Consider the following 25,330-nt stretch of genomic DNA (forward strand, 5'->3'; position numbering starts at 1 on the left):
GGGGGGGAGGGAGTTTACAAGAAGCAAAACTGATATAAACTTGCTTCAGTTATTTTTTTTAAAGGCAGGCACTGATAAAATCTTTCAAAGGGTCAGCCATTATGGTGTAATTGTTCCCATACGGTTCCTGGCAGCTACTGATTTTACACATGTAAATAGAGGTGTTTGGAGGCACACCCTTGGCAGTTCTGTGCAAGACTTCGGCCTGTGTTGGTTAAACTCTGAGTGTATTCTAAGCGGTAAGTAATATATCCACAAATACAGGATGCCTGTATTATACTTGGGATGATGGGTTGGGTAATGTATCTTTCTTTACGCTTCTGGAACGTGTATAAGGAAGAATTACTTGCTCAGAACAGCCGTATGTACTCAACCTTAATTAGCTAATCAGTGTGAATGTCTTCCTATTAATATGGAAAATCTTTAATGCTGATTTCTAAACTGAATAACCCACACCCTCATTTGCCCAATTTGGATGTGACAAGCCACAAAGCTGAACCTGAGTTACTGGTTCTGCACTCTGAGCTTGGAGTGGTAGGTCATGGGGCCCTCTGCATTGCCATCAGAAAAACCATTCCGGAATCCTTTCCTAGTGTTGGCGATAATTTGCCAGTCCCAGAAAAAATGGGGAGGCCCTGTAAACCTAAATAGCCTCACATAGCTTTGCTTGCATCTGCATTGCAAAATAAATGGCTGCCTTTGAAAGTGAAATAATGCTCTGTAGTTAACACACTAGATAAGTGGAAAACACCCTCATGCTTTTGTGATGGGTCGTCTCTTAAAATGTAAGGTGAACTGCACAGGTGGCCTTTGGATGATACCACATCAGAGCTCTTTACTCTCTAAAGACATGCTATCTCCACACTCCTTATAATTACTCCCTTTGCACAGAAAGATCTCAACACTGTTTTGCCAATTTTTAATACGTGAGCAGTTCTGTCACTATGACTTAAATCATACATAAATTGCTTGTGAAATTGGAACCTAAATCAGTTACAGGGGATAATTTGTTTTTTGATTTTGTAAAAATTTTGCATACTCATTTTTTTTCCAGATGCGTCTTGAAATTTTAGTAGATTTTATGACCTATTTCTTGAATGTATGCAGCTAAGGTACTTGTTCCTTTGAGGAAATACATATCTTCTCAGATGTAAAAGCTAACATGTTGTTCAAATTCATTACTTTTAAAACAGGATTTTAGGATCTTTGGTGTACTGCAAAAAGATTAATAAAACTATGGAACCTCTTGAGAAGATGATGTGTAACTCTGGAGTATAACACATACCAACAAAGTGATTACAATTTCTAAACAGTTTTAAAACTGTGCAGTTACATGCTTTTAGAGTTTTATCTTCTCTGTCTTCAACAGAAACAACCTTCCTTCTGTTAGGTTATATTTCCTAAGTCGCATGATTAATAGCAATAACTTATTTCTCATTCATCCCATTTTGAAAGAACATGTTTTGAATCCCTGATAAGTTTGATGTTTGCAGTGTTATTTGGTGAATTATCTGAGAGGTATTGGGCAAAATGTTCTCACAAAAACATCAGTAACTCCGGTACTAGAAAACCCCTTCACAAATAACAGGGAGGACTTGCAGATCCCATTATTCTGGGTCATTGTACACTTTTTTTTTGCCTTACTTGACAATCTTTAATGTTGATAAAGTAAGTGTCTTCATGCTTACAAAAGAGGAATGGTCAGAATATAAACTGGTGTGTTGTCACCTTAGCTATACATAGAGAGCTGGTTTACCTAGATGTATGAGAAACAGACAAACCTGGGGGGGGGGAAGACTAAATATGGGTTTGGGGGGATTCACCATTCTTAAAGAAAAGTGAAACAATAATACTGCTTTTCTGCCATAGGTGACTTCAGTAAGGGGGAAAAACGTTTCTACACAGAATCTGTTTGACCGTGAGTAGGATATTACCTAGATCTCCTTATCAGTTGGCATTTGCATCTGATTTAACTACATGAATCCCAGTGCATATTTAAAAGAGCAGCTGCAGAGTAGTAGGTTGCATCTCTGGGAAACCTTATAGTGAGTCAAAAAAAAAAAAAAGTCAAAACCCATTACTTTTATTTCATGGTTACTCATAGCATTCATCTCTGTGAGAAAATAAGTATTTTAATCTTTTTCTTTCTGTGCACGACTCAGTTCATCTACTTGAGGGTGAATGAACGAGCAGTCAAACAGCTTCTTCTGGCTACTGGATATTGCAATAGTGAGATAAGGGTTTCCTTAAAGAATTTTTCTTATCCTTTAGCGCTTATTGCAGTGAGATCAAGTTACAGCTGGTTTAATGCAAATTTTACTAGTTCTGGTGATGATTACTTAACAGATAATTGCTGAACATAAAGTGTAAGTGACAGATTGATACTTTGCTTTGAGGTATACAAAGTAGATACAGGAACCACATAGCAAAACCACATAGTTTTGTTTAAACCAGTTACATGTTATTTTATATAACAGAAGATTGTTTCAGGTTAAATGTCTTTGAATACGATTAATTTGAAATAATGCTTCATTGTTGCCTTCTAATTCACAGCTGTCAGCTCTTCATTTGGAAGAGGATATTAGGGGGATTCTGAGCTGACTATTGGTGTGGTTGGAAGGTAACACTTAGGGTCACAAGTATATATCAAATATATATTCTATTGCTTAGCCCTCTGAGGTTGAGGTTCAGTGATGAAAACAAGATTGAACATCTGAATGTGCCGTAATTCACTTCTTCTGGATGACTAATGCTGCTATCTTAGGGTCAAAACACGTCATGTTCTGTATGATTGAACAACGTAATACAAGGATGTAAGGTGACTTCCTTATGCCATGTGCCATCAGTTCTAGGTCACAGAGATTTATTTCACTGTAGTGCTATGTCCTGCCCCCCTTCACAACACTCTTTCTGAAGGCTGACACTCTTTCCCAGACAGTGAGGCAGAGAGGATGTTGATGACTCATTTTCCCTTTATTTTCTTCACGAGCTGTTCCAGTGAAACAATGTGCTGTCTCTCCATCTGAGCTTATCACAAGCACTGTAACTCTCAAACAATTTGATGTCAATCTCTTTTCAGTTTTGCAGGATCAACAGGAAAAAAGACATAGAAAATTCCTCACCTCAAGCATGTTCTCCTAAAACAACAGCTTGTACAAGAAAAGTCTCACATTGTGTCCAGGCTGGCCTCCAGCTACTTTTTCTGAATTTCCTTGCTCCTTCTAGCTCGTGAATTTACAAATATTAAACCTAGAGGCCAATGTGATAACCATGAAAAACAAGTCAGTATAGCCCAGTATGTCTGTAGAGAGGACCTAGTCATTAAAGAACTTGCTCATAAATTGCATTTGAGATACAAAGACGTTTAGATTAATTAGGAAAAAAGAGGAAGGGAGGAAGCAGGATTGTGGCAGATTATCAGAAGAGCTTCACACTGTTAGCTGAAGAACTCAGAAGTCCCCCTTTTTCTTTGCTTTCTTTTGGAAAGTTTTTGAACCACCTCCAGCAAATCTTGCTGGGCTTTCACTGCTGCTCCCGTTGCGGCTTGGTAAGGAGGACAAGCACTGGCGCATGGGAATCTGGGTGGGAACAAGTGGCTGCAGATCAGCAGGCTTTGGATTTCTCCTCAAGTAAGAGTAAATTTAACCTGTTTTTGTGAAATTTTGTATTCAGAACGTAATTTAGGTGTCCTGAATCGCCCCTTGGAAACACCTAATTTTCCTACTCCAGGAAAATTAAGAGGCCTAGGAGCCTAATCTTCATACCTGTGTAAGATACCACAAATTCTTCTGAAGTTAACTAAAAGCAAGCATTAGGAACTCCCCTGCAGCAACACTGTAAGATGGAGCTGAATGCCTCTGGTTGTGAGGGTTTTCTCAAATTTGCGCCTATTGTTTGCAGCAAATGGGTTCTGCTGCTGGAATTTACTGCCAGACTTACCCTGTCAAATGGCTGATAATGCAAGGACATTTAATTTCTTTGTATCTTCAGTTTAGATTAATTTTATTATTATATATTAAAACTTGTATTTCATAGTATTTGGTTCATATCAGGTTAAATTTTGTTATTCAGTTTCATGTGTGTATGTGTAAAAAGTTTGGCACGGTTGCTGGTTGCTCTATTGTTGTTGATGTTGAATAGCATTGATAGGAATGTACCAGTATGGGTGCATCCATCAAACAGACCACAAGTAAAGCTGACAACAGCTGCCATCTAGCTTCCAGTTCTGCTGCTTTTGTTAATGCTTGGTTTGATTTAGGTCATCTTCCTCTAATCATTGGAGCTGGTCTAGTAAATCTGCAGGGTGCCGAAGCTCAGACTCTCAGCGACAGTTTCTGTCATGCTGAGGCTGACTGGTTTTGGGCCGTGAGAGTGGGCAGAGCTTGGTGACCCATGAGGACAACCGACGGCTCAGGTGTGAGTGCAGGCTCGCACTTCTATCCCCTTAACCAAATGCTATGCAGAGTTAATGCTGACTTTTTGCCAGCAAGAGGAGATGAGCAAGGCCAGATTCAGCATAAAATCACCACAGCACAGGCAAGTAAGTCCTGACACTGAAAATCCAAGTGCCATGGTATTTTAAACAAATTTGTGCCTTCTGCTTGAGCGTGTACAAAATGAACTCTCAGGTGAGGCTACGGTATTGTAGAAATGGGGTCAGGACCTTTGACCACTGTTTTAATCGTGAAAGGAAACAGCATTAAATAACTATGAATGTCCTAAATAAAGTTAATGGTGGTAAAAGGTAGTATCAGACGTTGATTTCAGAGAGTGATTTGTGTAGGAAATCTCTACTTTTCTATTTTTAGGGAACACAATTTGATCCATACTTAATCGCTTTTTCTTCCCTTATTTTTTCTTCTAGTATACAAAGTGTTGTGAAAGATAAATGATGAAATGTCTCCGGGGATTTTTTTTTTTTTTTTTTCGCTAGTGACACTTCTTATCGAGTTTGCCAGTTACGTGTGGAGAGCCACTCCAGGCCGGTTCCTCACCCGGGCTGGGCCCGGAGCAGCCCGTGGGCGCAGTGCAGCCCGCCTCTTCCCGCCAAAAGGCGCTCTCCTCAGCCTGAGTCACAAAAGGTGTTCCAACACTTTGAAGTTTAAAAGATTCTAACGCGAACAGGTTTGCATTTATTTATTTATTTAAAAATAAGCCTTTGCCTTTTTTTAAATTTTAAAAAAGTGCCGGGCTTTCCGGAACAGCACTCCTCCCTTTGAAGCGTGCCTCCGCTCAGACTGGTTCGTCCCTAACGTGGCGCTGCCGATACCTCGCGCGCGGAGGTCCGGAAGCTCCCGGCCCCCGCCGCCGTTCCGGCCCCCCCCTTCCTTCAGCACACCGGGGCCGGCCGGGAAGGCCCAGGCGCCCCCTCCCGTCCCGTTCCGCCCCGAGGGCGGCCGTGAGCAGGGGCAGCGCCCCGGCGGCCCCCTCCTCCCGGGGGCGGTGCGCGCTGACGCGGCAGCGCCGCGGCGCTCCGCCGGCCGAGTCGCACAATTATGAGAAAGAGCCGCCGGGCCGAGGCCGCCGCCAGCGCTGGGTCCCGGTGCGGAGCCGAGGCAGCGCCGTCCCCCTCGCCCCGCTCTCCTCTCCGGCTCGGGAGCGTCGTCCTCGCCCGGCTCCTCTCCGCTCAGCCCCCCGCAGCCGCCGAGCTCAGCCCCGATAGATGGAGACAGGCCCCGCCACCGCCGACGCCGAACCACGAGCGGGAGCCGCCCGGCGCGAGGGGAACCAGAGTCGGCGCCGAGACCCAGCCCGGCCCTGAGGAGAATGGTGAGGGTCCTGCCCCAGCCCCAGCTCCCCGGCCCCCCCCCGGGCTGTCACCTCCCGGCCTCGCCCTCCCCTCCGCGCCCGGCCGGGCCCTGCCCTCCCTCGGGGTCCCCCCGGCCGCCGGGCCGAGGCTCCCGCCGCCGCCTCCGGGGCTCCTCGTGAGGTGCCCCCGGGGCGAGGCAGCGCCGCCCTGCTGCTGCCCTCAGCCCGGCCCGGCCTCCCCCCTCGCCCCTTCCTCCACACGGCCGGCACCGCGGCTGCCCTTTCCGCTGGGACACCGCCTTTCGTTCCTTGTCTCAGCGTTGTCTCAACCCTTCACAACGTTTTTGGCGAACGGAATCCGTATGGTAGACTTACCAGTTCTCAGGGGTGCAGCCATTCCTCCGTTTCAGTCTTCCCGACCATTTAATTTTTGAAATTTCTCCCCGTTGTCATATACAGCGGGGAGTATAAACCCTTACAAAGAAGCATATGAACCTCTGCAAAGTAAACGGTTTTAATTCCAGCTCTTTTCCTGGCTGCTAATCGGTTTTTTGTCCCTATAAGTTTATTTCTTAATTGAAAGATTAATTCTTTACAGAATTTAGAGTGAACCAGTGCGCAGAGTGCTTTCAAATCATTTTGAGAATCTCAACGTGGAGTGTAAAGCCGTGGATTTCTACAGGCTGCTCGAACTTCTAGTCAGGCACTTTATTTAGCTTTACATAAAGTGATGTTTTGTTTTGCAGTGTATTGTTCAAAACCACATGGATTCACACCTTCAAATAATATTTTTTTTATTATATTTGTCAACTGTATAGAAATGTGGGCTTTTTCTAGAGTCTGCAGATCCAAAACTCTTAGGAAGAAGCTGAAAGAGCAGCCTTCCAATTTTACTTGGAAGAGTACTTGTTGTCTTCCACTTGATTGGTACTTGCTCTTCTCAGCAGAGGGATTTTTATTTTTGAGTTTGGTTCTGCTGTTGTGTTAGTGCTCACGACCTAGAAATGTACAGATCTGTCATAACAGATATCGCGTGGTATTTTGTAATTACTCTTTATTCAACTCAGGCACACGACCTGTTGTAGAACATTCTATGCAAGTCCATTTTACTAAATTTCCCCACTGCTCCATGACATTTTGCAGTTTTTAAGAGCTGCTGGATAGTGTCCAACATTAAATCAGGATTTTTTCTAAAGAGAGTTGTTCAGTGTGGTAGTCCTGAGAGTTCAGTTTTTTTTTTTTTTTTTTTTAACATGTGTGTGGTGGTAAGTGTCTGCTAGATCATCCTTCATACCTTCTGGTATGATGCCATTCTTGACTTTGCTATTTAAAGTGGGGGAAAAACCTTTTGCACATGTGAAACGGTTTAGGCTGTTCTTGGACAATTTCTACCCAAGTTTCCTGGTATTTTACTTTGATTTTTGTTTGTGTTCTTGGAAGGATAATTTTCACTTGCCGTACAAATAGAAACATCTGAAGGTACATTGAAATGAAACCTTACATTTAACAGTTATCAGGTATTTTTAAATATATTCTGTCAGATCATCCTCCAAGTTATCTGTTGGATAGAGGTACTCTATTGTGTCTTAACCTTCTTTTCATGTCCCTCGATGATTTTTGTAGCTATTGTCTTGCTGCCTTCACCTTTCTGTGTTATCATATCAGCCCTGCTTTCTCTGCTGTGCTGATGATCTGATGATAGACTTCAGCATCCAAACTCCTCTCCTTTTTTCATGGTTATCTTTACTGTTTGCTGTACTTTCCCTTTCCTGGAAGTTTCGCATTAAGCCTAGAACTTTTCCTGCTTCTCTTTTATGTCCCTCCGTGAGATCCGTTTCTATTAATGGTTTGCTTCTTGTGGACAGTCATGGCAGCAGAGTATTTTCTAAACAAACCAATGTTGTTTTGAATTTACATAACTTAGGCTGACAGAGTTGGGTTTGACCATATTGGTTTGCCAATTTTACACCTGTAATGATGTAAATAAATCTCGAAGAAGATTTGTCAAAAGGTTTGTGTGAAGGGAAGGGAGATGCTTTTATGGTCTACAACTTATGTGCTTGACAGAATTTTGCATAGTAAGTTGAATTTTCTTTCCCAGAAAGACCCTGATTAGCCTAATTAGGAGCTTAATACCTGGTTACACTAGCAGTGACACTTCGAAACTTCTGATAATGTCAGCATATTGTCAAAACAAGCCCAAAGTTCCAGACTTTAGAGGCTTGGGGTTGGATTTTGAAATTGTGGCTTGGCTCTGAAAAATCAAGAGAATGAAATTATATACTTAACCTGAAAAATGTATCTTTATCTTCTTTTTTTAACAGACATTTATTTCCTTTGGAATCTCTTTTCTTTTAACTGTGTCTACTTTGGCTGCAATAGTGTGTGCCATATTAATTTGCTGAAAGAGGTAACATAAGTTCTATTTTTTGTTCCACTTCTTGAAAGGAAAGCAGGCAGTAAAATAACGTGTATGTTTTCCAGAATTGTTACCTTCGAGGTCATGTTTCTTGTTTCTAATCTGAATAATTTGTTCTCAGGGAGACTGAGGAGGTGAATTGCTTGACATTTTAAATAATTGATTTCTAAACCTCTCTTAAAAAAAAGGTTCAATTTCTGTCATCTGATGAGTCAGTCCTTGATTGTCTCATTTGGTTTATTAGACACCACTTTAGCTTTCTTGCATTTTTTCCCCCTAAGCAGTCAAAATATTCAGCATTGTGTAAACTTAACAAATACTTATGCTAGGAGTTTTTAAACCATCAAGTAAAAGAGCTACTTGGTGCGTTTTTGCCTCACTGGTTGAAATTCCAGCTGGCTTTTCAGCAAATAGATTATTGAATAATCTCCTGCCACGTGTGTATTTGGATAAGACAGGTTTATGGTCAGTAAAGATAACGTCGCTTCTTACCTCCGATGCCGACAAGTAGTGGTGGCCCTTGACAAATGGATTTGTATGCTCCACAATCAGCCCAGAAACTAGTGGGTAGGACTGCCTGACCTGTGGACAAACTCTAAAGGAGTTTGTTACTTTCTTCTCGTTCCCTGGCCCCACATTCTTTCTCCTCCATTGCATGCTCTGCGATCTTGTTACTCTGCTTTTTCCTGGTCGGTTGCTTTTGCAGTCTTTAAAGGAGTATGATTTTTATGCAGAATTTAGCAATTGCATTGTGCTGTTCATTTGCGCTTTGGAGAGATCTTTGGACTTTTTCAATTGATTTAGGGATAGGGGAAGAAGGGGAAAAACTACTTACTGAGCTTCATCCTCTAGCTAACATAACAGATTACATTAAGGTGGATTTTTTGTTTCTTCTTTTGCTAAACCAGTTGGAGAGTAGGGGAAGAGAAATAGCAGCTCTTTATTAGAGGATCCTAGAAATTGTCTTTTCTACTGACACCCAAATTTCAAACACTGGCAGAGAAAACGCTCTTGGTGTTTTGTCTTGAAGTTGTTTCTTAATTTAAGATTGTCTCTGTTTGGAAGCAACTATAGTACCATTGACCTTGTAATATCACTTTTTCTGAATTTGTGTGTTTAAGTAAAGATGTGCTTTTTTAATAGCTTGACTGATCATCAGAAAGTAGTAACCCAGTCAGAGTAAATGTTACTCTCTTGATTAAAGGTCATTTTCCCTCTTCCTGTCTAATGAAATTTAAAAGGGAAGAGTTCACTTGGCTTAATCCCATCTTTTTTGCTCAGATAAGTAGAGTGTGCAGGTAATGGTGTCATGTTAATAATATCATGATCCAACCTATCCTGACATTGATCTAACTAATCCTTAGATTCTGTTATTTTTATTACGCTAAGCTCAGCTCTTCTTTCACTTAAATTGTAGATGTATTTGCATTTAAAGCAATACAAAGTTTACCTGACAAAAGAACAAAAAAAAGTAATCCCCCCATACCTGTGTATCGGCTAGCCTGGCTCACCATGGGATTAGGTGGGAATCGCTGCTGCTGTGCGGGACGAGAGGCAGGATGAGACCTCCTGGTAGCAGGCAGGGCCTCCTGGCACTTCAAACCTCGTGTCTGTCTCTCTCTATGGGTCCACAGGTCTGGCAGCGGCATTCCGGAGACCGAGCTCCATCCCAGCTGTTGCACTGTCTGAGGATAGCATGTTTGTTTGAGGAATGGTAGGGTCGTGGGGTTGGTTGATTTGTTTGTTTCTCAGCCTTCTTTACACCTATATTTTGACTAATGTGTAAAGTGGATGCAAGCTGTTTGAAGCAGGGGTGCAAGCTACTTTCTTTAATTACCAGCTTTGCTGGAGCCACGGTGCTGCTCGAGTTTTTGTTTGTTTTCCCCAGCTGCTCTAATTCATGCACAGCAGCAGGGAGACACAGGTTGTCTAATAGCTGTTAGGCAAGCAGAGGACATTTCTTGCCCCTCTGTTCTTTCCAAGGAGAGGGCAGTGTACTCCTGATGGGATAATGAAATAGAAAATCAAGACAGAAACTGAACACTAAGCACTGTTCAATTATCCGTAACTGTATCCTTTTTTTGCTTCCCAAGACGTGGGGGGAAAAAATGTTTTAAATGTATGGGAGATCCAGGTAGAACGCTAGCTGTGTTGCTGACTGTGGTGCTGATGTTTCCAAAAAGTTGTCATATTCAAGGACTAGAATATTTAAATGTGAAAAGTGCTTTGACAACATACAATGTGAGGACATTGCAGGAAAAGTCTGTAAGACAAATGAAGTGGTTGATTGTCGAGGAGAGCGGAAAGTATGGTAACAACCTGACAGCATGTTAGAACTGATTGCATCTATAAACCAAGTTAGGCATTTTCCTCCTTACCTAGAAGAAAATTCAGGTGTTACTGAGGTGGTGGGTTTGAATTAAACCTTAATTCTGCGATTTTTTTTAAATAAATACTAAAATAATGCACATTATTTCCCTAAAAATTTGTTTCAGTAAAGTCAGATCAAAGTTATGGGTTATTTAATGTTATTAACAGTATTTATTTTGTTCAAATGCACATCATGTGTTTTGCAAAGGGTGATTTTGCAACTGACTAATATATACAAAGAGTATGGGTAGATGTATGCATGTACTTTGTCTACGTATGAAAATTACACTTGTGAATTTTATCAATGTCTAGACTCACTGCTAACACGTATAATAGCAACTCAGGACTTCACACTTTGAAGCGAACTACAAAAGTAACAGACCTAGAAAAAATATACTCAGTGGCATGTTTGGTTTAGAGGGGAAATACGGAATCACTTTTGAAGCTCTTCCTCAAGAGCCATTTCTTATCTCTAAGCCAACACTGCTGCTTGTCTTCTTTTGAAGTTGTCTCCCTTCTTTTGAGAGTGACATTTGAACCTGATGTAGAACATGCTCAGATGCAGGATTAACAGTTCTAAAATGTATTCTTAACAGTTCTTGGATGTATTTTCTGAAAGATCTGAACTCGGTTAAAACATGCTGGCCAACTAAAAAAGAATTGACTATTCTGGACACTGAACTTTGGAAATGACAAAGGAACTCCCAGCTACCCTGCAGCTGCCGAGTGACATTGAAGCTCCTTTTAATCTCTTCCAACAGCTGGAAGAGTTCCCAGATATGTGACTTTGATGCATCCTTCATCACATGGGTTACCTCTTTTCTTGCTTTCTTGCTTGCTTTCCTTCCTCCCCGAAGGAAAGACACCTTGCACCCAAGCTTGTCTTGCAGCGGGGGCGACTGGGGTCCTGATAGCAGCTGGCAGGGCCCCGGGGCTGCAGGTCCCCGAGCTTTGAGCGTCGTTGTTAACCCAGCGCTGGCGCCGCAGGCTGCGGAAGCCCTGGGTTGCAGAAACCCCTTGATGTGGCTGGCACTCGTGGATGTGAGCGTGTGTGTAAGGCAGGGGAAGCCTCTCTCTGGATTTGAGATCTTTGGAGCCATTTCAAGGTCTGTGGCAGCCTGGGCAGTGGTTACTACAATATATATTTTCTCTTGTGCACCAGTACATTCCTGATTGAGAATACTTTCTCAGTTACAGCTATAAATTAATTTAATCTAATTCAGTCTTTCACCATAACGTAACTCTGTAATCTTCAGGGCTTGGGAAAGTGTGGGTTACAGCTTAGTCAGACGTAACACAATGGCTATTGCAATCGAATACTAGCCTTTGTTTCATGCATTGTTCCCACTTCTCTCTCTGTAGACAGGTGCTTATTTTCTTAATCTTATCTACTTGATTCTTCTCACCTTTGCTAAGAACAGAAACAGTGTTTTCACTTCATAGTCCACTCTGTTGGACGTCCGTGTTTGACAGTTCTTATCCTAATACCTGCCAAATTTTCCTACTCCTAATCTTAATGCTGCAAAAATGCTAATCAATTTTTATGAAATGCAGACTTGACAAACTCAATTTTTAACATATAAACTTACGCCTTCTGTAAATGAATTTTTAGTTGCTCTGTTAGGAATGCTGTATTTCAGAAGCACTTATAGCCTAAAAATTTCTAGACTCGGGGCACCTTTAGAAGTAGTATTAGTTAACAGTCCAGGTCTTCCCATCATTACTCGCTTCATTGACAGCTTATTTCCCAAGACTGACCCAGAGTACCCGAGGTGTGGATGTGTGTTATAGGGTAATAACCTCAGATACGAGCAGGGTTGATGTTCAAGACCATAACATCTTTAATAGCCACTCCCAGATCTGCCAAAAGTCATCTGAAAGGTGTGGTTGTAGCTCGGTCTAACCCCAGCTAGGCTGTCACCCTTGCACCCCTCCCTTTATGCTTCACTCCGCTCAGTCACTCAGCTGTTTCAGGGATCTGAATGAATAAAAATCTAATCTAATCACTTCCTTTATTTTTTTTTTCCTTCTCCCTTTGAGGATTAATTGTTTTGCTGGTCATTTCCCTGAATCGGCTCTCCACGTGACTGCATAAATGCAAGTGTTGGTGTGAGATAGTTGGATCATGTTCAGAGTCTTAGAAAAATGGGGCGTGACACCCCAAACTTGACATCAGGTGTGAATTTGCTGCGAAAACTTGCTCTGAGATGCCTGAGAGTTGATCTGTGCCATCACATTAGTAAGTGTTCCGATTAGTCTGCGTGTCAGTTACTCTTCATGAGTGTTTTCTCAATGTTACAGCCTTGTGTGCTGCCATGGATGGAGCTGTGCCATCGCGAGTCAGGTTCTGTAGCCTCTTCAAAATACAAACCAAATTGCACTGCAGACCTTGTCTAATTGTACTGTAGGCATGTGGTAGCTGTGCTGGCATAGTTATGTATCTACATTCTGGTTTAGAGAGGACATTTTTCTTGACCTTGCTTTTTGAATGCGTTCTACCAAATATAAGTTAAGTAACCTTTTTTCCCAGATCCACTGTGCTGTAGTTTTTCTTTGTGAACTGAGCCCCCATCGAGATGGGTATGACTCCTCCCATCAAGTTGTTTCTATTTGCAAATGATCCACTGCCGGTAACCTGTCTCACAAAACAAAATATTTCTAGATTTTTTTTTCTCCATGATCTTAACATGCTACTTATTTGTTTTTTAGGGCTATTCCCATCCCTGTTTAACTTTCTGAAGAAGTTGAACCAGTTCATTTGGGGTAGGAGAGAGTGGAGCTGTGTTCTGCTAATGTGTTCGATAAAGCTCAGCACAGGAGCCGTGTGACCAAGTTCAAAGGCGGTCATGTTGACGTACCGCATAATTAAAACTGCATGTCTAATTAGCTTTGTGTAGTAAGCTCAATCCAGTATAGTAGTTTGTGGCTAGAGCCAGTCTGAAAAAGCTCAGCTTCCTTTCAAAGCCTGTCCCAGTGACTGCTGTGATCATGCAAATGCCTAGCTGGGCATAACTTCAATCACCTGAGTAGGTCGTTATGTGCTTAAGTGAGACATGATTGGAGCCTAAAAATACCAGTTGTGTAATTGCAGAACTGTTAATCAACTTTCTCTTCAATTATAAAAATTAGTTAATCTACAAAAGTGGATGCAGTTAACGATGTTTTAAATTACAAAGTATTGCCAGTTTGTCGTCAGTTCCCTGACTGCAGTGCTGCCCAAATGGTAGTTTCCAGAGTTCTGTTAAACAGCAAATTAAAAAGAAACGTAACTGAAAGCACTGGAAACCTTTCTGGCTGGGGGTGAGCCTCAGCCCAAAAAGCTTGTGATTTATCTTGGAGGAATTCCTGCTCATAGTAGTAATCTCATACTAGGGAGGGAGTAAATCACTGATACCAAAGCTGACAGGTGTCCTAGACAACTTTCGAGGAACTTAGCCTTGTCTGGTGTTGTGATGCCTCTGGTTGTACAACTAGTTGGAAGAGGCTTGTTCTTCCCAATTTCACAAGCTGTAGTTTACTGACTCCTTCACCATGCTGCTGACAGTGTTTGTGGGGTTACGCTGTGCACTGGTCCATGGGGCAGCCCTTTTGGCACGTACCTTGGCCTGTGTGAGAGGCACTAAGCAAAGTTGTGCAGCCTGGGACGGACATTAACCTTCTAAACCGGCCTTGCAGCCAGAGGCATTGAAAAGTGAAGTATCCCCTAACTAACCTTTGTCCTTTTAATTTGTTCCAACTTCAGAAATGCTTTTGATGAGGATTTATGCCTTTGCCTCATTGAGCAATTTGCCTGACTTTTTCTTTCTTTTATAAAAATCTTATGCAGAAAAATCCTTTGAAGTTTTCAAGCTATAGGAAAAACAGTTTGTCTGCATGCAGTTTTCTTCATCGTTTCTACCTCTTTGTGTAGAACCTGGGGACTCTTCACTGCTAAATTCTTTGTAATTGTTTATGCACTAATAGAACAATGTGGTGTTGTTAGGTTGGTTATATAGGGAAATAGGACAGAAAACGCTAATCATTCTTGTCCTGGTTTCGGCCCCAAGCTAGTGTTACAGGTGACTGTTCTGCTGCTAACAAACGAGTCGTTGTTTGGATGCATCTGTCTGGTTGTGCTTGCTGTTGTGTAGACTATGAGAAGTGGTGTTTGGCGTGAATATAATCATAGCACCTTGCTGGACTACACGGTAAAAAAAGCTGGGCTTCCTTCCTGGTGTAGGAAATACACAAGACACCTTGTGCCTTCAAGAAAAATCCTTTTTTTATTTGTAGAAAAATGTTTTCTGATCACATGCATACAGGCAATCTGCAGGATACAGGTAGACTTTGCAGAGAGGGGGAGGATTATTCACAGAAGCTGATGAGGCTCTGAGTCTCCTTGGGCTTGCTGAGCAGAGACTGAGGGGGATTCAGAGCAGCTCTTTGCTTCTTTTTGCAGAGAGAACCTAGAAAAATTAACATTGCTAAGTTAAAGTTAGTCTTTTTGACTATTCTCTTGGGTGTCATTACTGGATTTTTCACAGTTTTTCTGACACATATAAAGAGCTTGTATGTAGGACAAGAAAAATCTTTTGTGAATAATTAATGTATTAGTTAGTTGGGTTTTAATTATACAATGAGTTAAGAAAAGAACGTCTTCAGTGCCAGATGAGAATGAAAGCTATTCTCAAACGCAGGGTATCTGCTCACCTAACGCGTGACCTTAGGCAATACGTTCTTGCTTTGTTGGCAGCTCTCCGAGAAGTAAACACCATCTTAGCTACCTTTCCTTCCTGAACACCAGGATGCCTTTTCTTAAAAAGAAAGCCTTTTTGAATGACAGATTTGTGATCTTTTCTTGGATGCCTCGAGTATGTGTGCTTTGGGGGATTATTTTGTTTTATCCTGACAGTACGCTTAGATCAGCTCGTGCTGTTTGCTAGCCCAGTAGTTTACCGCTGCCAAAGGGGCTGTCCTAATTCCCTTGTTCCCACCGTGATAATGGCCATGTGGTCCTTTCCCCTGCCTTAGTTTTTGCATCTGAATCATCTCTTTCTGATGTCAAAGCTACTCGGTGTTTTACTGGAAATAACGTTGTGCTGGTTTAGGAGACAAATCAGTTCTCCAAAGGGAGAGTATGTGACTGCTGGTGTGAGGAAGGGGCAGGGGCACGTGTCTGGGGAAAGGGTGGGAGAGCAGAGTGGTGACTTGCTCTGCTTGTCCTCTCTGACTGAGCCCTTGCTGTATAATTTTAGGAATTGCATCTGTTAAAACAAGGATTTTTCCTATGTATCTTGGTCTTGCTGTTGCCAGGACTTCCACTTCCTTACTCTTGCATCTGTTTTTCTAGAACTCTAGTCTGCCTTCACTCCTTTCCCTCAGTCAGCCAGTAAGAAGCTCAGCGTAGTATGCGACAGCATAGGTAGGGCTTTGTGCCACATGTCCCTCAACATTGGTGAGTTTTACTGGAAGCCAGTATGTTAGAAAAAAAAGAAAATAAACAGAAAACATTAATGAAGTGCAAGTGGCATTGTGATCTTTCAATATCACTTATTTTCCTTCCCCCTACCCCCTGAAAAAAAAAAAAAGAAAAGAAAAAAAGAAAGGCGTCTTGCTTTTCAGAATACACCTTAAAAATCATATATATAATTTGAGTGTGATTATTTAGATTTGCAATGCTTAACATAGTTATATTGCAGGTAGCTTGGTTCTTTGGGTAGCCTGCTATTCCGCATCAACGTTTGGTGGGAGAGCTGGAAAAACTGTAGTTTCTTCCATCTGCTCAAGTAGAGGATAACTTTATCACTGTGCATCTAACAAAAAACAAGTGACAGGGCTAAGACAGTAAACTGTACATCCTGGGGAGCTACCCACATTGCTTCAGTGTACTTTCAGTTAGTGAGCAGCCATTTGGAATGGATGTCTGTCTACATTACAAACTCTTCTTCTTCTTGGGATGCATTTAGTTTTCCCTACTGGAGCAAAAAGGGGTTTTTGTCCCCACAGGTGATTCTGCTTTTTAGTTGACATAGTCTAACTTGGTGAATCAGAGCATTTCAAGTCCATACAAGTGCTCAATTAGAGAGCTGTATTTTTGATTTGAGTACTTAGCTTGGGGACTCAGGCTTGCTGAGGCAGCCCAGTAAGAGCAGGATTAGAGAGAAACTTCTTGCATTGGAGTTGACCAGAGCTAGATTAAGTCTGTGCTTAAGAACTACAAAACAAGCACAGATATCCTAATTAGTACTGCAATGTGCATATGAAGGGTTGTGTGATAGGAAGTCGTGTAGTGGTTTTTTGCAGTGAAATGGAGCACTTTAGCAGCCTGAGTATTGACTTGAAGATAAAATGAATGATTTTAAGCTCTCACACAGTACATTGCATTGCGTAGGTTTTACAGCTCTGGCTATGATCTTTGAAAGAGGCATCCAGGGAGAGGGATGTAAAACTGTAGTTGAGACTTTTAAAACCCACTAATAATAAAATGGCTGAATGCTAATGGGAGAGTTAGTGTAAAAGAGTGTTTCAGCAGTCAGCATCAGGTTGTGGTGGAGAGCTTGATTTTTATGTAAGACTTGCCTTGTGAGAAGTCAACAAAATAAGACCGAGTAGCTCAAACAACTCATTGTTCCTCTCAAAAGCAGAGGATGGAAATTTTTGAAGTGCCTTAATGAGCATTATGTATTATTTCAGGCAATAACTAGCTGCTTTAACATTTGCCTAAATAAACCCAGTTAATTTTTTTTGTTTGCACTTTTCTAGAATAAACAGAAACTACCCACATAGTTTTAGTGGGGAACTTTATCTTCTGATAAGGGTTTCGGCCCGTGGATGTCTCTAGAATGCTGTCACGCTGCTTAGGCCCGGAGATGAGGGCTGCAGTCAGCGCGCACTCTTGAGCAATTGCCCGCTTATCTAGCTCTGTTATGAGAGCTAGTGCTCTGTCCTGACAGGCAATGAAAGCGTAACTGAACCTGTAGCTCTTTGTTAATGAGCTGAATTTAAGAATAGTGAAGTTTTCATAATTCTATAGTAGGTGAGCTATTCTGTGGCAAATTCTTGTTTTCTTTCTTCCCAATCAATCTACTTTCTCCATTCTATTTTAATCTCTAACAACTCTGTTTGCCATAGAGAGTTGACCGAAACGGTTGCTTCCCCTAGTATAGCTAGCAAATAATGGCAAATTTTGTGTGCACACATGTACAGGCAGGTACAATATAGAGAACAGGGGTTAAGACAATCTACCCTGTCACACCTGCGTGGTCCTATCCATGAGTAATGCATCTGTTCCACTTCCCAAGAGAGCAAAGGTGGTTCAGAGATCATATGACTAATTCCTGTCTCCCTCAGACATCATGTTGAATGCTTACATTTTAATACTAGGCTAATATTAATGATTTTTCTGCTCTGAGATAACTTCTGTAACTTATATAAAGTGCTTTTTTAATAGTACTTGCCATTAAAGCAAACAAAATTCCTGATCTGTTTCAGATGGTTCTTTGCATTTTTGCTGATAGGCCTCCTTCCTAATGCTGGTAGTTTTGATTATAAACATAAATTGGTTTTCCTCCTTAACTGTGTCTAAAGGCAAGTTATGTGAAATTTCATCATCCCTAGCAGTGATCTGATGCTGTCACCTATTTTGCATGTATGCTAATATGTTCTTTTCCTCTTCTCTCTCACCTATGCTACTCAGAGAAATACCGATCTGTAGTAATTTAAAGTATAAGGCTTCCTGCTTTTTTTTTTTTTTTTAAGGTATTCGGAGGGTTGTCCGAGGCCAGCTATGTCAACCATCCCTTAGTGATAAGATGTTTCCATTGCTCTAGTGAGTTAATAATAGCCTACACAGGTCAGCAGGCACCAAAATCCATACTGTGATGACAGAGAAGTCCCTTTCTTCATATGACATTAAAAATATGTCAGATATGTCAACAGAACAGGCTAAGAAGTTGTAGAGCAAGACCAACAACATACACCATTCCAGTTTGCTTTCGTAGCTCTGACATGCTTTAGCATAAAACGCATTAATCAGACATTCATGTACTTCATGAACCAGAAAGGGAGGACCGCCTTCGAATCGGCACCTCAAATAAAGCTGAAATGTGTCTTTGCATTAGGTGATGTGAACTTGCAGCCTGTATGCTGTCTATGGGTAGCGACAGAGCTGAGCTTTTTTTTTTTTTTTTTTCATCTGGGAACAATTAAGAAGAAAATTGAAGGTAGGATTAATTACTTGGCTGGTGGCAGGAACCTTTTCCTAGCACCGTATTTCCTGAGGTGACCACTGCTAACTCCTTTTTCACATCTGTGATTTGTACTCCCTGCATGATGGGGAAGGGACTGGAAGTTGCTTGGGGAGGACAGCCAACAGATCCAGGCTATGCAGATTGTTTTACCTGTGATAACTTGCTCCAAGCCTTACTCTTTCAAAAAAAAAAAAAAAGGAGTTCATAGGATTGCCTGTTCGTACATCCTGTGTGACGTATGCGAGGTAAGCAAGCCCAGCACTTGCCAGAAATGTGAAGTATGAACTGAGCTAAGCAGTAAATCTCATGCAGTAAATTTGGTGAGCCAGGAAATGCAGGGATCTCAGCAGACATGCCCGGTATGGCCCACTGTGCCCTGCAGGAAGAATGGCCATCCTTGATGCTCACAGAAATGAATTTGACCCACTTGGCATCACTTCTTTGCCATGTTGTTAAGTAGGCTGACTTAACTTTACCTTCCTACTGGTCTTATTTAAGAGTGTGTGTAGGCTTGCAGTCTGCAAGCAGTAAGATTAGAACAGCAATAGGCTGCAGATAAATCAGTGCTGAGAGAAGTGAAGATGATGCAAAGTACACGATTTTATCGCTGTAGATGAGGAAGGAAAAGTAGGTTGTGTCTTTAAAAATGTAAGACATTTGGATCTGGTTTATATTAGCGACTGGAAATCCTTAAAAATAGGTTTTGAAGAAGGTATGTACTTTTACTCTGTGTATTTTAGAATCTCTCATTTGAACAAAGTGAAGTGGCTATTAAAGTTAAAAATGCTGGGCGAAAAGCTGTATCTATATTTTCAGTGTGCTTATTACCACTTGCTCTTTTTCTATCCTTTTGTTTCAGGAATCTCATCAGAAATGAAGGTTTTAAATTTTGGGGAGTGAAGAATTCCTTTTATCTCATTTGAAAACTCAGTGGGCTAATTCCTGGTTTGTTGCTTCTACATGATAGCTTTGATATATGCTTTTGAATTTTTTTTGTGGAATACATTGAAATGTGTTTGGTATGGAAGCTCATAGAAAACCAATTTTAGATTCTTCAGTAGAGATAATTTTTTTTTAATTAAAAAAATGATTTTTTTTGATATTTCGAGAGTATTGAGGATTCAAAATGTAAACTGCGTTGAAATCAATTTATTTACCCCGGTTTCCAGCAGTGAAACTGTTTTACCTTCTTCGGTTTTCTTAACAAAATTCCAAATTTCTGTTGATTAAAGCTGGGACACAAAAAGCAAATACAGCATCTGCCCCTTCCTTCTTCTCCTCCCACATATAAGATACTTTGCTTTGGATTTGCTCAGAGTTGCCCATTGCAAGATCTCTTTTGCAGTTAGAAAATAACTTCCCCCCATAATGTGGGTAAAATGAATCGAGTCTGAACTTAGTAAAAATGTCCCAAAAATACAAGATCTGTGGGTTTTATTCTGGTGTATCAGGATTAAAAATAAGGGCTTCAGAGTGTTAAATTCTGTAGATGAACTTACGGTTGCCTGACTTGAATGAGTCTACCAAGTATAACCAACTCTATTTTATGCTGTGTGATTGCTTGGTGGAGAAGCTCCCACAGGAGCTGCCCGTTTTCTAAATAGTACATTGGAATCATTTTCATCAAGTTTGAGGGAGTGCTGTAAAAATCCTTTTTGACAAAGTATTCTTTGCATCCAAAACTGCAGACGGATTTGGTGAGTTAAGCGGTGACCGTGTTACGTCAGAGAAGAACTTGACAAAACAATAGCCACTCTGTTAGAGACCTGGATTGCTGTGAAGACTGTTCAGAGCAAATCTCCTGAGCTGTTTAATAAAGAATAGGATTGTTGAAGATCTGTTTTCAGCACTAAGGGAGCCATTGATACGAAGATTCCTATCTGTGCTTGCTGGCTCAGTTGAGGTCTGTTTCTGAACGTGCTGTGCAGTAGAATCGGCAGATGATGTTCTTTGAGTACCCTTTTCCCTCCTTGTTTCCTCAACAATTTTTTTAAAGTAAAAATGGTGTGTGTTTTTGTTTTTTGTTTTTACTGTTGAGCACAGTATTTTCAGGACTCTAGTGATATCTTCACTGGAGAAACATTTCGACCTAGAAAACTAGAGCTGTTCAGTTTCTTAGGAGTGGAGTTCAGCCAGGTGAACTGTGCTGCTCAGAACAGGATCTTCAACACAGCCGAGACACAGTGTGTGCAGTGGGATCTGTCTGTGTCTGGGCCATTCAGGTTCGCTGGCAGAAGGTGTCCCAGCATGTGTGTGTGTGGGGGAAAATAAATGAAACAACTTTTTCTTGTAGATGCGGCTACTAGTTGTTTCAAAGTAATAATAAAATAACCCTGGACTCAGGTAAAATACCCTTGCAAAAAAAATCATTTCTACAGCATTAAACAACAGTTTTAGGTTAATACATTATCCCTCATTGTTTAGGGTGACATTTCGTATTCCATTTTCCATGGGGATATATCAAAGCACTCTGTATAAATATGATTTGGCATTATGATGGTATTTAGGCATATTATTTTTCTGGTACCGCACATATCCCCCAGTTACTAGAACAATTGGTAAGACTTAGTGATATTCTAATAATTGATTCAAGAACAAATTTTGAAGCCTTTTTGCATGTATTGCATATTCTGTGGAGAGGAAGTGCTGTTATTCTTCGGTAGTCTTTATATATAGTTTTTAATGCTAGCTCACTAAATGTTTTGTATTCTTCCCCCCTCCTTTAAAAAAAGGCAAAACAAAGCAAACAGTAATTATAGAGGTATATAATTTTAAATTGCAAGGAAAGCAAGTGAATTAAATGTCTGGTTTGCTGGAGCCAAGAGTTTAAAATGAATGCTAGCAAATACATAGCATCAAATTGCCTATCTTTTTCTTTTCTCCTCCCATCTACTTATGCGCTGAATGTTAGCTAAAGGAGTTCTGAAGACTTGCTGCAAGCGGTTAAACATTTCCTTGAGGAAATGAGTTGTACTCTCTTAGGATTTTTCAGTACAAAACGTTAGATATTTTCTTTGGGATATGTATGCATAACTGCCTTTCCGATACCTCCACCCCGTATGCGGGCTTTGTTCCTGGCTTATCCTGGACCGCGCGTTTTCAGTATTGTTCAGTTAACCTGTGGTGAGAACAGGTCTGGCGCTCTTCTCGTTGCTGTAAGGGCTGGAAGCCCCTGCTGGAAATCTTTGCAGTGACATAAAGCACAGATTTTGTTTGCATCACTTCTTCCCACAAGAAGTTTTATGAATTCTAAACTATTTGATATGCATTAACTTAATTTGAAACCATGGTTGTCCTAGTTGTTTGGCTTTCTTTATTTTTATTCAACCATGGAGTACAAAAGCGATAAGACAAAGGTTTGTATGGAATTTCTGCCTTTCAGCTGTAGCTACAGGAGCTGCGTGCTCCAGGAGGTGTTAGCTGGGCAGGGATCACAGTTCAGTCCCATGACACACCACGTTTGACCAATGGAGTGGGTTTCTTAGATAAGAGATTCTCTTGTAAATCGTAGAGTGTGTGTGCAGTATATGTAGTTACATAAAAAATAGTAACTTATTTGTGGATGTTTCCTTGAATAGACAAGCTAAGGGACATTCTTGAGTACAAAATGTCTTTATGTAGATGTTTTAAAATTTATTTTCTTGGTTGTAAGATGCCTAGACTGATAGGACTGCTCTGTGGCAGCGCTAGCATGAGTATTCATGCTACAGAGGCTTTCTGTTGTATTTTCTTGTTTTCAGACTTGCTGAGACTTTCCATTATTGTTTCTTGCCCAAATAGAAACCTCAACCGTTTGGAAAATTGGAGGCAGTAGGGAAAGAATATATAGTCTCCTTATTTTTAAATAAAGGACAAATAAAGTTGGGAGATCTTTTCCTTTAAAAACTATTTATTTATTGAACTCCAATATTGCACATTTATTGAACTCCAATATGGTATAAGCAAAGATTTGAAAGTTGGAATATGAGATGCCGTAGAAGTGGATATCACTTTTCAATTTGAAAGCAAGGTCTATGCGATCAGTAGATGAAATCTGTATTATCAGCCTTCCACAAAAGTAATAGTCTGTAATATGATTTTTGTTTTAAATCCAGGTCAGCTTCCTGATTGAGCGGTTTTGCTTTATTAAAAAAAAAAAAAAAAATTATCAGCAGCACTTCTAGGTTGTTATGTAGTATTGCAGGTTCAACAGTCTATATTTGGGGGAAGTTTAAACTTAGTTTTTTTAACAAGTGTTCTATAACTTAGTATCCTTCAACAGTATGAAATACTATAAATGGGGAGAAAGAGTAAGTTGGAATCCTTTTGTATGTGAACAAATTTGTGATTGTCAGCTGTACTAGTATATTTACATCTGTCAAATTTGTGTTCATTGAATCCTGCATTTTTTTTTTAAGATCTGTATAGATCTTTTCTGTTTGGCAGGAAATTAATTCAGACCAAATTTGTTGGATAAACTTGGAGAATTTCAGAGTAGCTTGATAAGGCATTGTAGTTTTTTTTTTTTTCTTTTGAGACCTGATCTCATGCTGTACTTTGCTTCTTTTCATTTGTAAACTGTTATATAAAAACAAACAAACATGAACTTTAGGTAACTTTGTGATAAATGTTTCATTCTACAAACAGACTTACTAGAAGTATCCGTCATGAATTTCACTAAAAATAACATAAAGAATTCCGCAAATCTTGGGCAGGGATACTTAAATTATTTATATTATTGATGCTTTGGAGTGCTAATGCTATTGCTGAAGCAAAAATAACTAATGCCTAAGAAGGTCCTGGGAAAATTTCTACCTGTTTTAAAAGGCTGTGGGGTTATGTTGGCATTCAGATCCTTCCAGAAGTTGGAAGTCTAGTAGTCAGGTACGTTCTCTGTAGTTGGTAGTTCAGCAAATACTTGTACGCATTTTGTTTCAAATGTCAATTATAATTGTTTCAGCACTTACAAAACTTTTGAAAGGACTTATTTATTGGAAGTAGTTTAAAGTATTTCCTTTAACCGTGACCCCAGGGTTAATATATCTCTTTTAGCTTACTGAATCAGATCCGTGTGTTTTGTTTCTTGAAGTTCTTTCAGAAGTGTGGAAATATGCCGTGAATTTTGTCTAGTGAGAAATCAGTGCAACCAGAGTTAAGGTATCTTGCTTATCCCTCTACAGCTTAAAGTGTCATCAGGCACTTCAGGGCCAAGAATGAGTAGTTACTGTGGTATATCTTCCAAAAAGTGAAAGACAAGTTTTGTTTCATGTGCAGATGAAATCCTGCCAACATTGATTGCTGCAAGTCTTAATCAAGTAAAACTTTCATAGGTAACTTTTGCCTGTAGGAAAAGATAGTGAAGGTTGTTCTGGAGTAATACTAATGGTATTAAAGTTTTTCTTGTAGCCTTAAATTTTGTTAAGTTAGAGAGGTTTGAAAAGGCGTGGGAGAGAATATGGAAAGCTGTTTTTTTCAAGATGCAAGGTTGAAAGTAAAGAAAGTGAAGAGACAAAAAGCAGTGCATTGGTTTATACCACTTAGGCTTTTTGCTGATATCTGACCTTTGTGTTTTGAGGGGATGTGGGGGTTATAGTTCCCTACAAACTAGTTTATAGGTTGTGGGTTTTTTCTGCTTGATTTTTCTTGAACAGCAGTGCTACAGAGCTCCCCGTATGAGAGCTGACCCATGTTACCTGTAGCCATTATGAAGGTTCCCCCTTCTAAAACACACCGGCAAAACAGACTAACATCACTGTGATTAACAGAAGTTGTCCAGTTGCTATAAGCAAAGTTTAAAAGGTGTGGTTGTGTTCTGTAGAGAGGATTAAAAAGCTTTAATAAGAGCGAGGAATTTTTTATAATAGATTAATTATGTGTTGTTTTTTCTTACGATTGACTACAGACTTGATCTCCTATTTTAACTTAATCTTTAGCTGACAAATTAGTTGCAGTAATTTCCTTTAAGAAATACTTCCTTATCTTAGCGGTGTCCTCACGTCATCTTCCTTCTCCTTCCGGTCATCACAGGAGTGTTAGCTAATAGTTGATAGTACATTCCCTGTAAATAAGGCGCGTCAGTTCTCCCAGGTTTTTTCATGTGATCTTTACCCGTCTATGGGAAACGTCTCTCACTTTCTCTGTTCTTTTTGTTTTTTCCTCTGCCTGCCCTGCCCCTTGGCTGAAAACAAGACTCTGTAATTAGCAGGTTCTGTATAAAATCTCTAGTGATAAGTATTAATTAGCGTACAGGAGTTCTTCTGGAGAAGATCTAGTTTTACCAGATGAAAAGTTCCAAGTATGTTTTAATGATATAGATCCTCCTTTGTGCAAGTAGTATAGATGTACCTGTGCTCTACTGAGGACGCTTTCACTGCTGAAGAATAAACAGAAATCCTTGGAGAGTGAAACTACATTCTTTAAGATCAAAAAAAAATAAATAGTATTTTTCTTGAAATTTTGAGAACTGGTGTTGCGTTATGAATTAGTGTTCCTTGTCCTCAGCTTTGATCATTACTTAATAATAACAATAATATTGCGTGGAGCAGTTGACATAATTACATGTGGTTTATGTACCTCAGATTTCAAT

The 25,330-nt window shown here is 40.4% G+C and overlaps 1 protein-coding gene across 2 annotated transcripts in view; it reads left to right on the forward strand.

Moving 5' to 3' along the window:
• Positions 1 to 5,635: 5,635 nt before the first annotated feature.
• The window catches only part of TRPM7 (transient receptor potential cation channel subfamily M member 7), a 54,973-nt gene continuing 35,278 nt past the window's right edge, over positions 5,636 to 25,330 (forward strand). For both annotated transcript variants that reach the window (XM_080607574.1, XM_080607575.1), the window contains exon 1: positions 5,636 to 5,769. In XM_080607574.1, the coding sequence (XP_080463700.1) occupies positions 5,767 to 5,769 (3 nt within the window). In that variant the 5' untranslated portion in view covers positions 5,636 to 5,766. The remainder of the gene's footprint in view (positions 5,770 to 25,330) is intronic.

Source organism: Anser brachyrhynchus (genome assembly GCF_964034855.1).
Source record: "Anser brachyrhynchus genome assembly, chromosome: 11".
Classification (NCBI taxonomy): Eukaryota; Metazoa; Chordata; class Aves; order Anseriformes; family Anatidae; genus Anser; species Anser brachyrhynchus.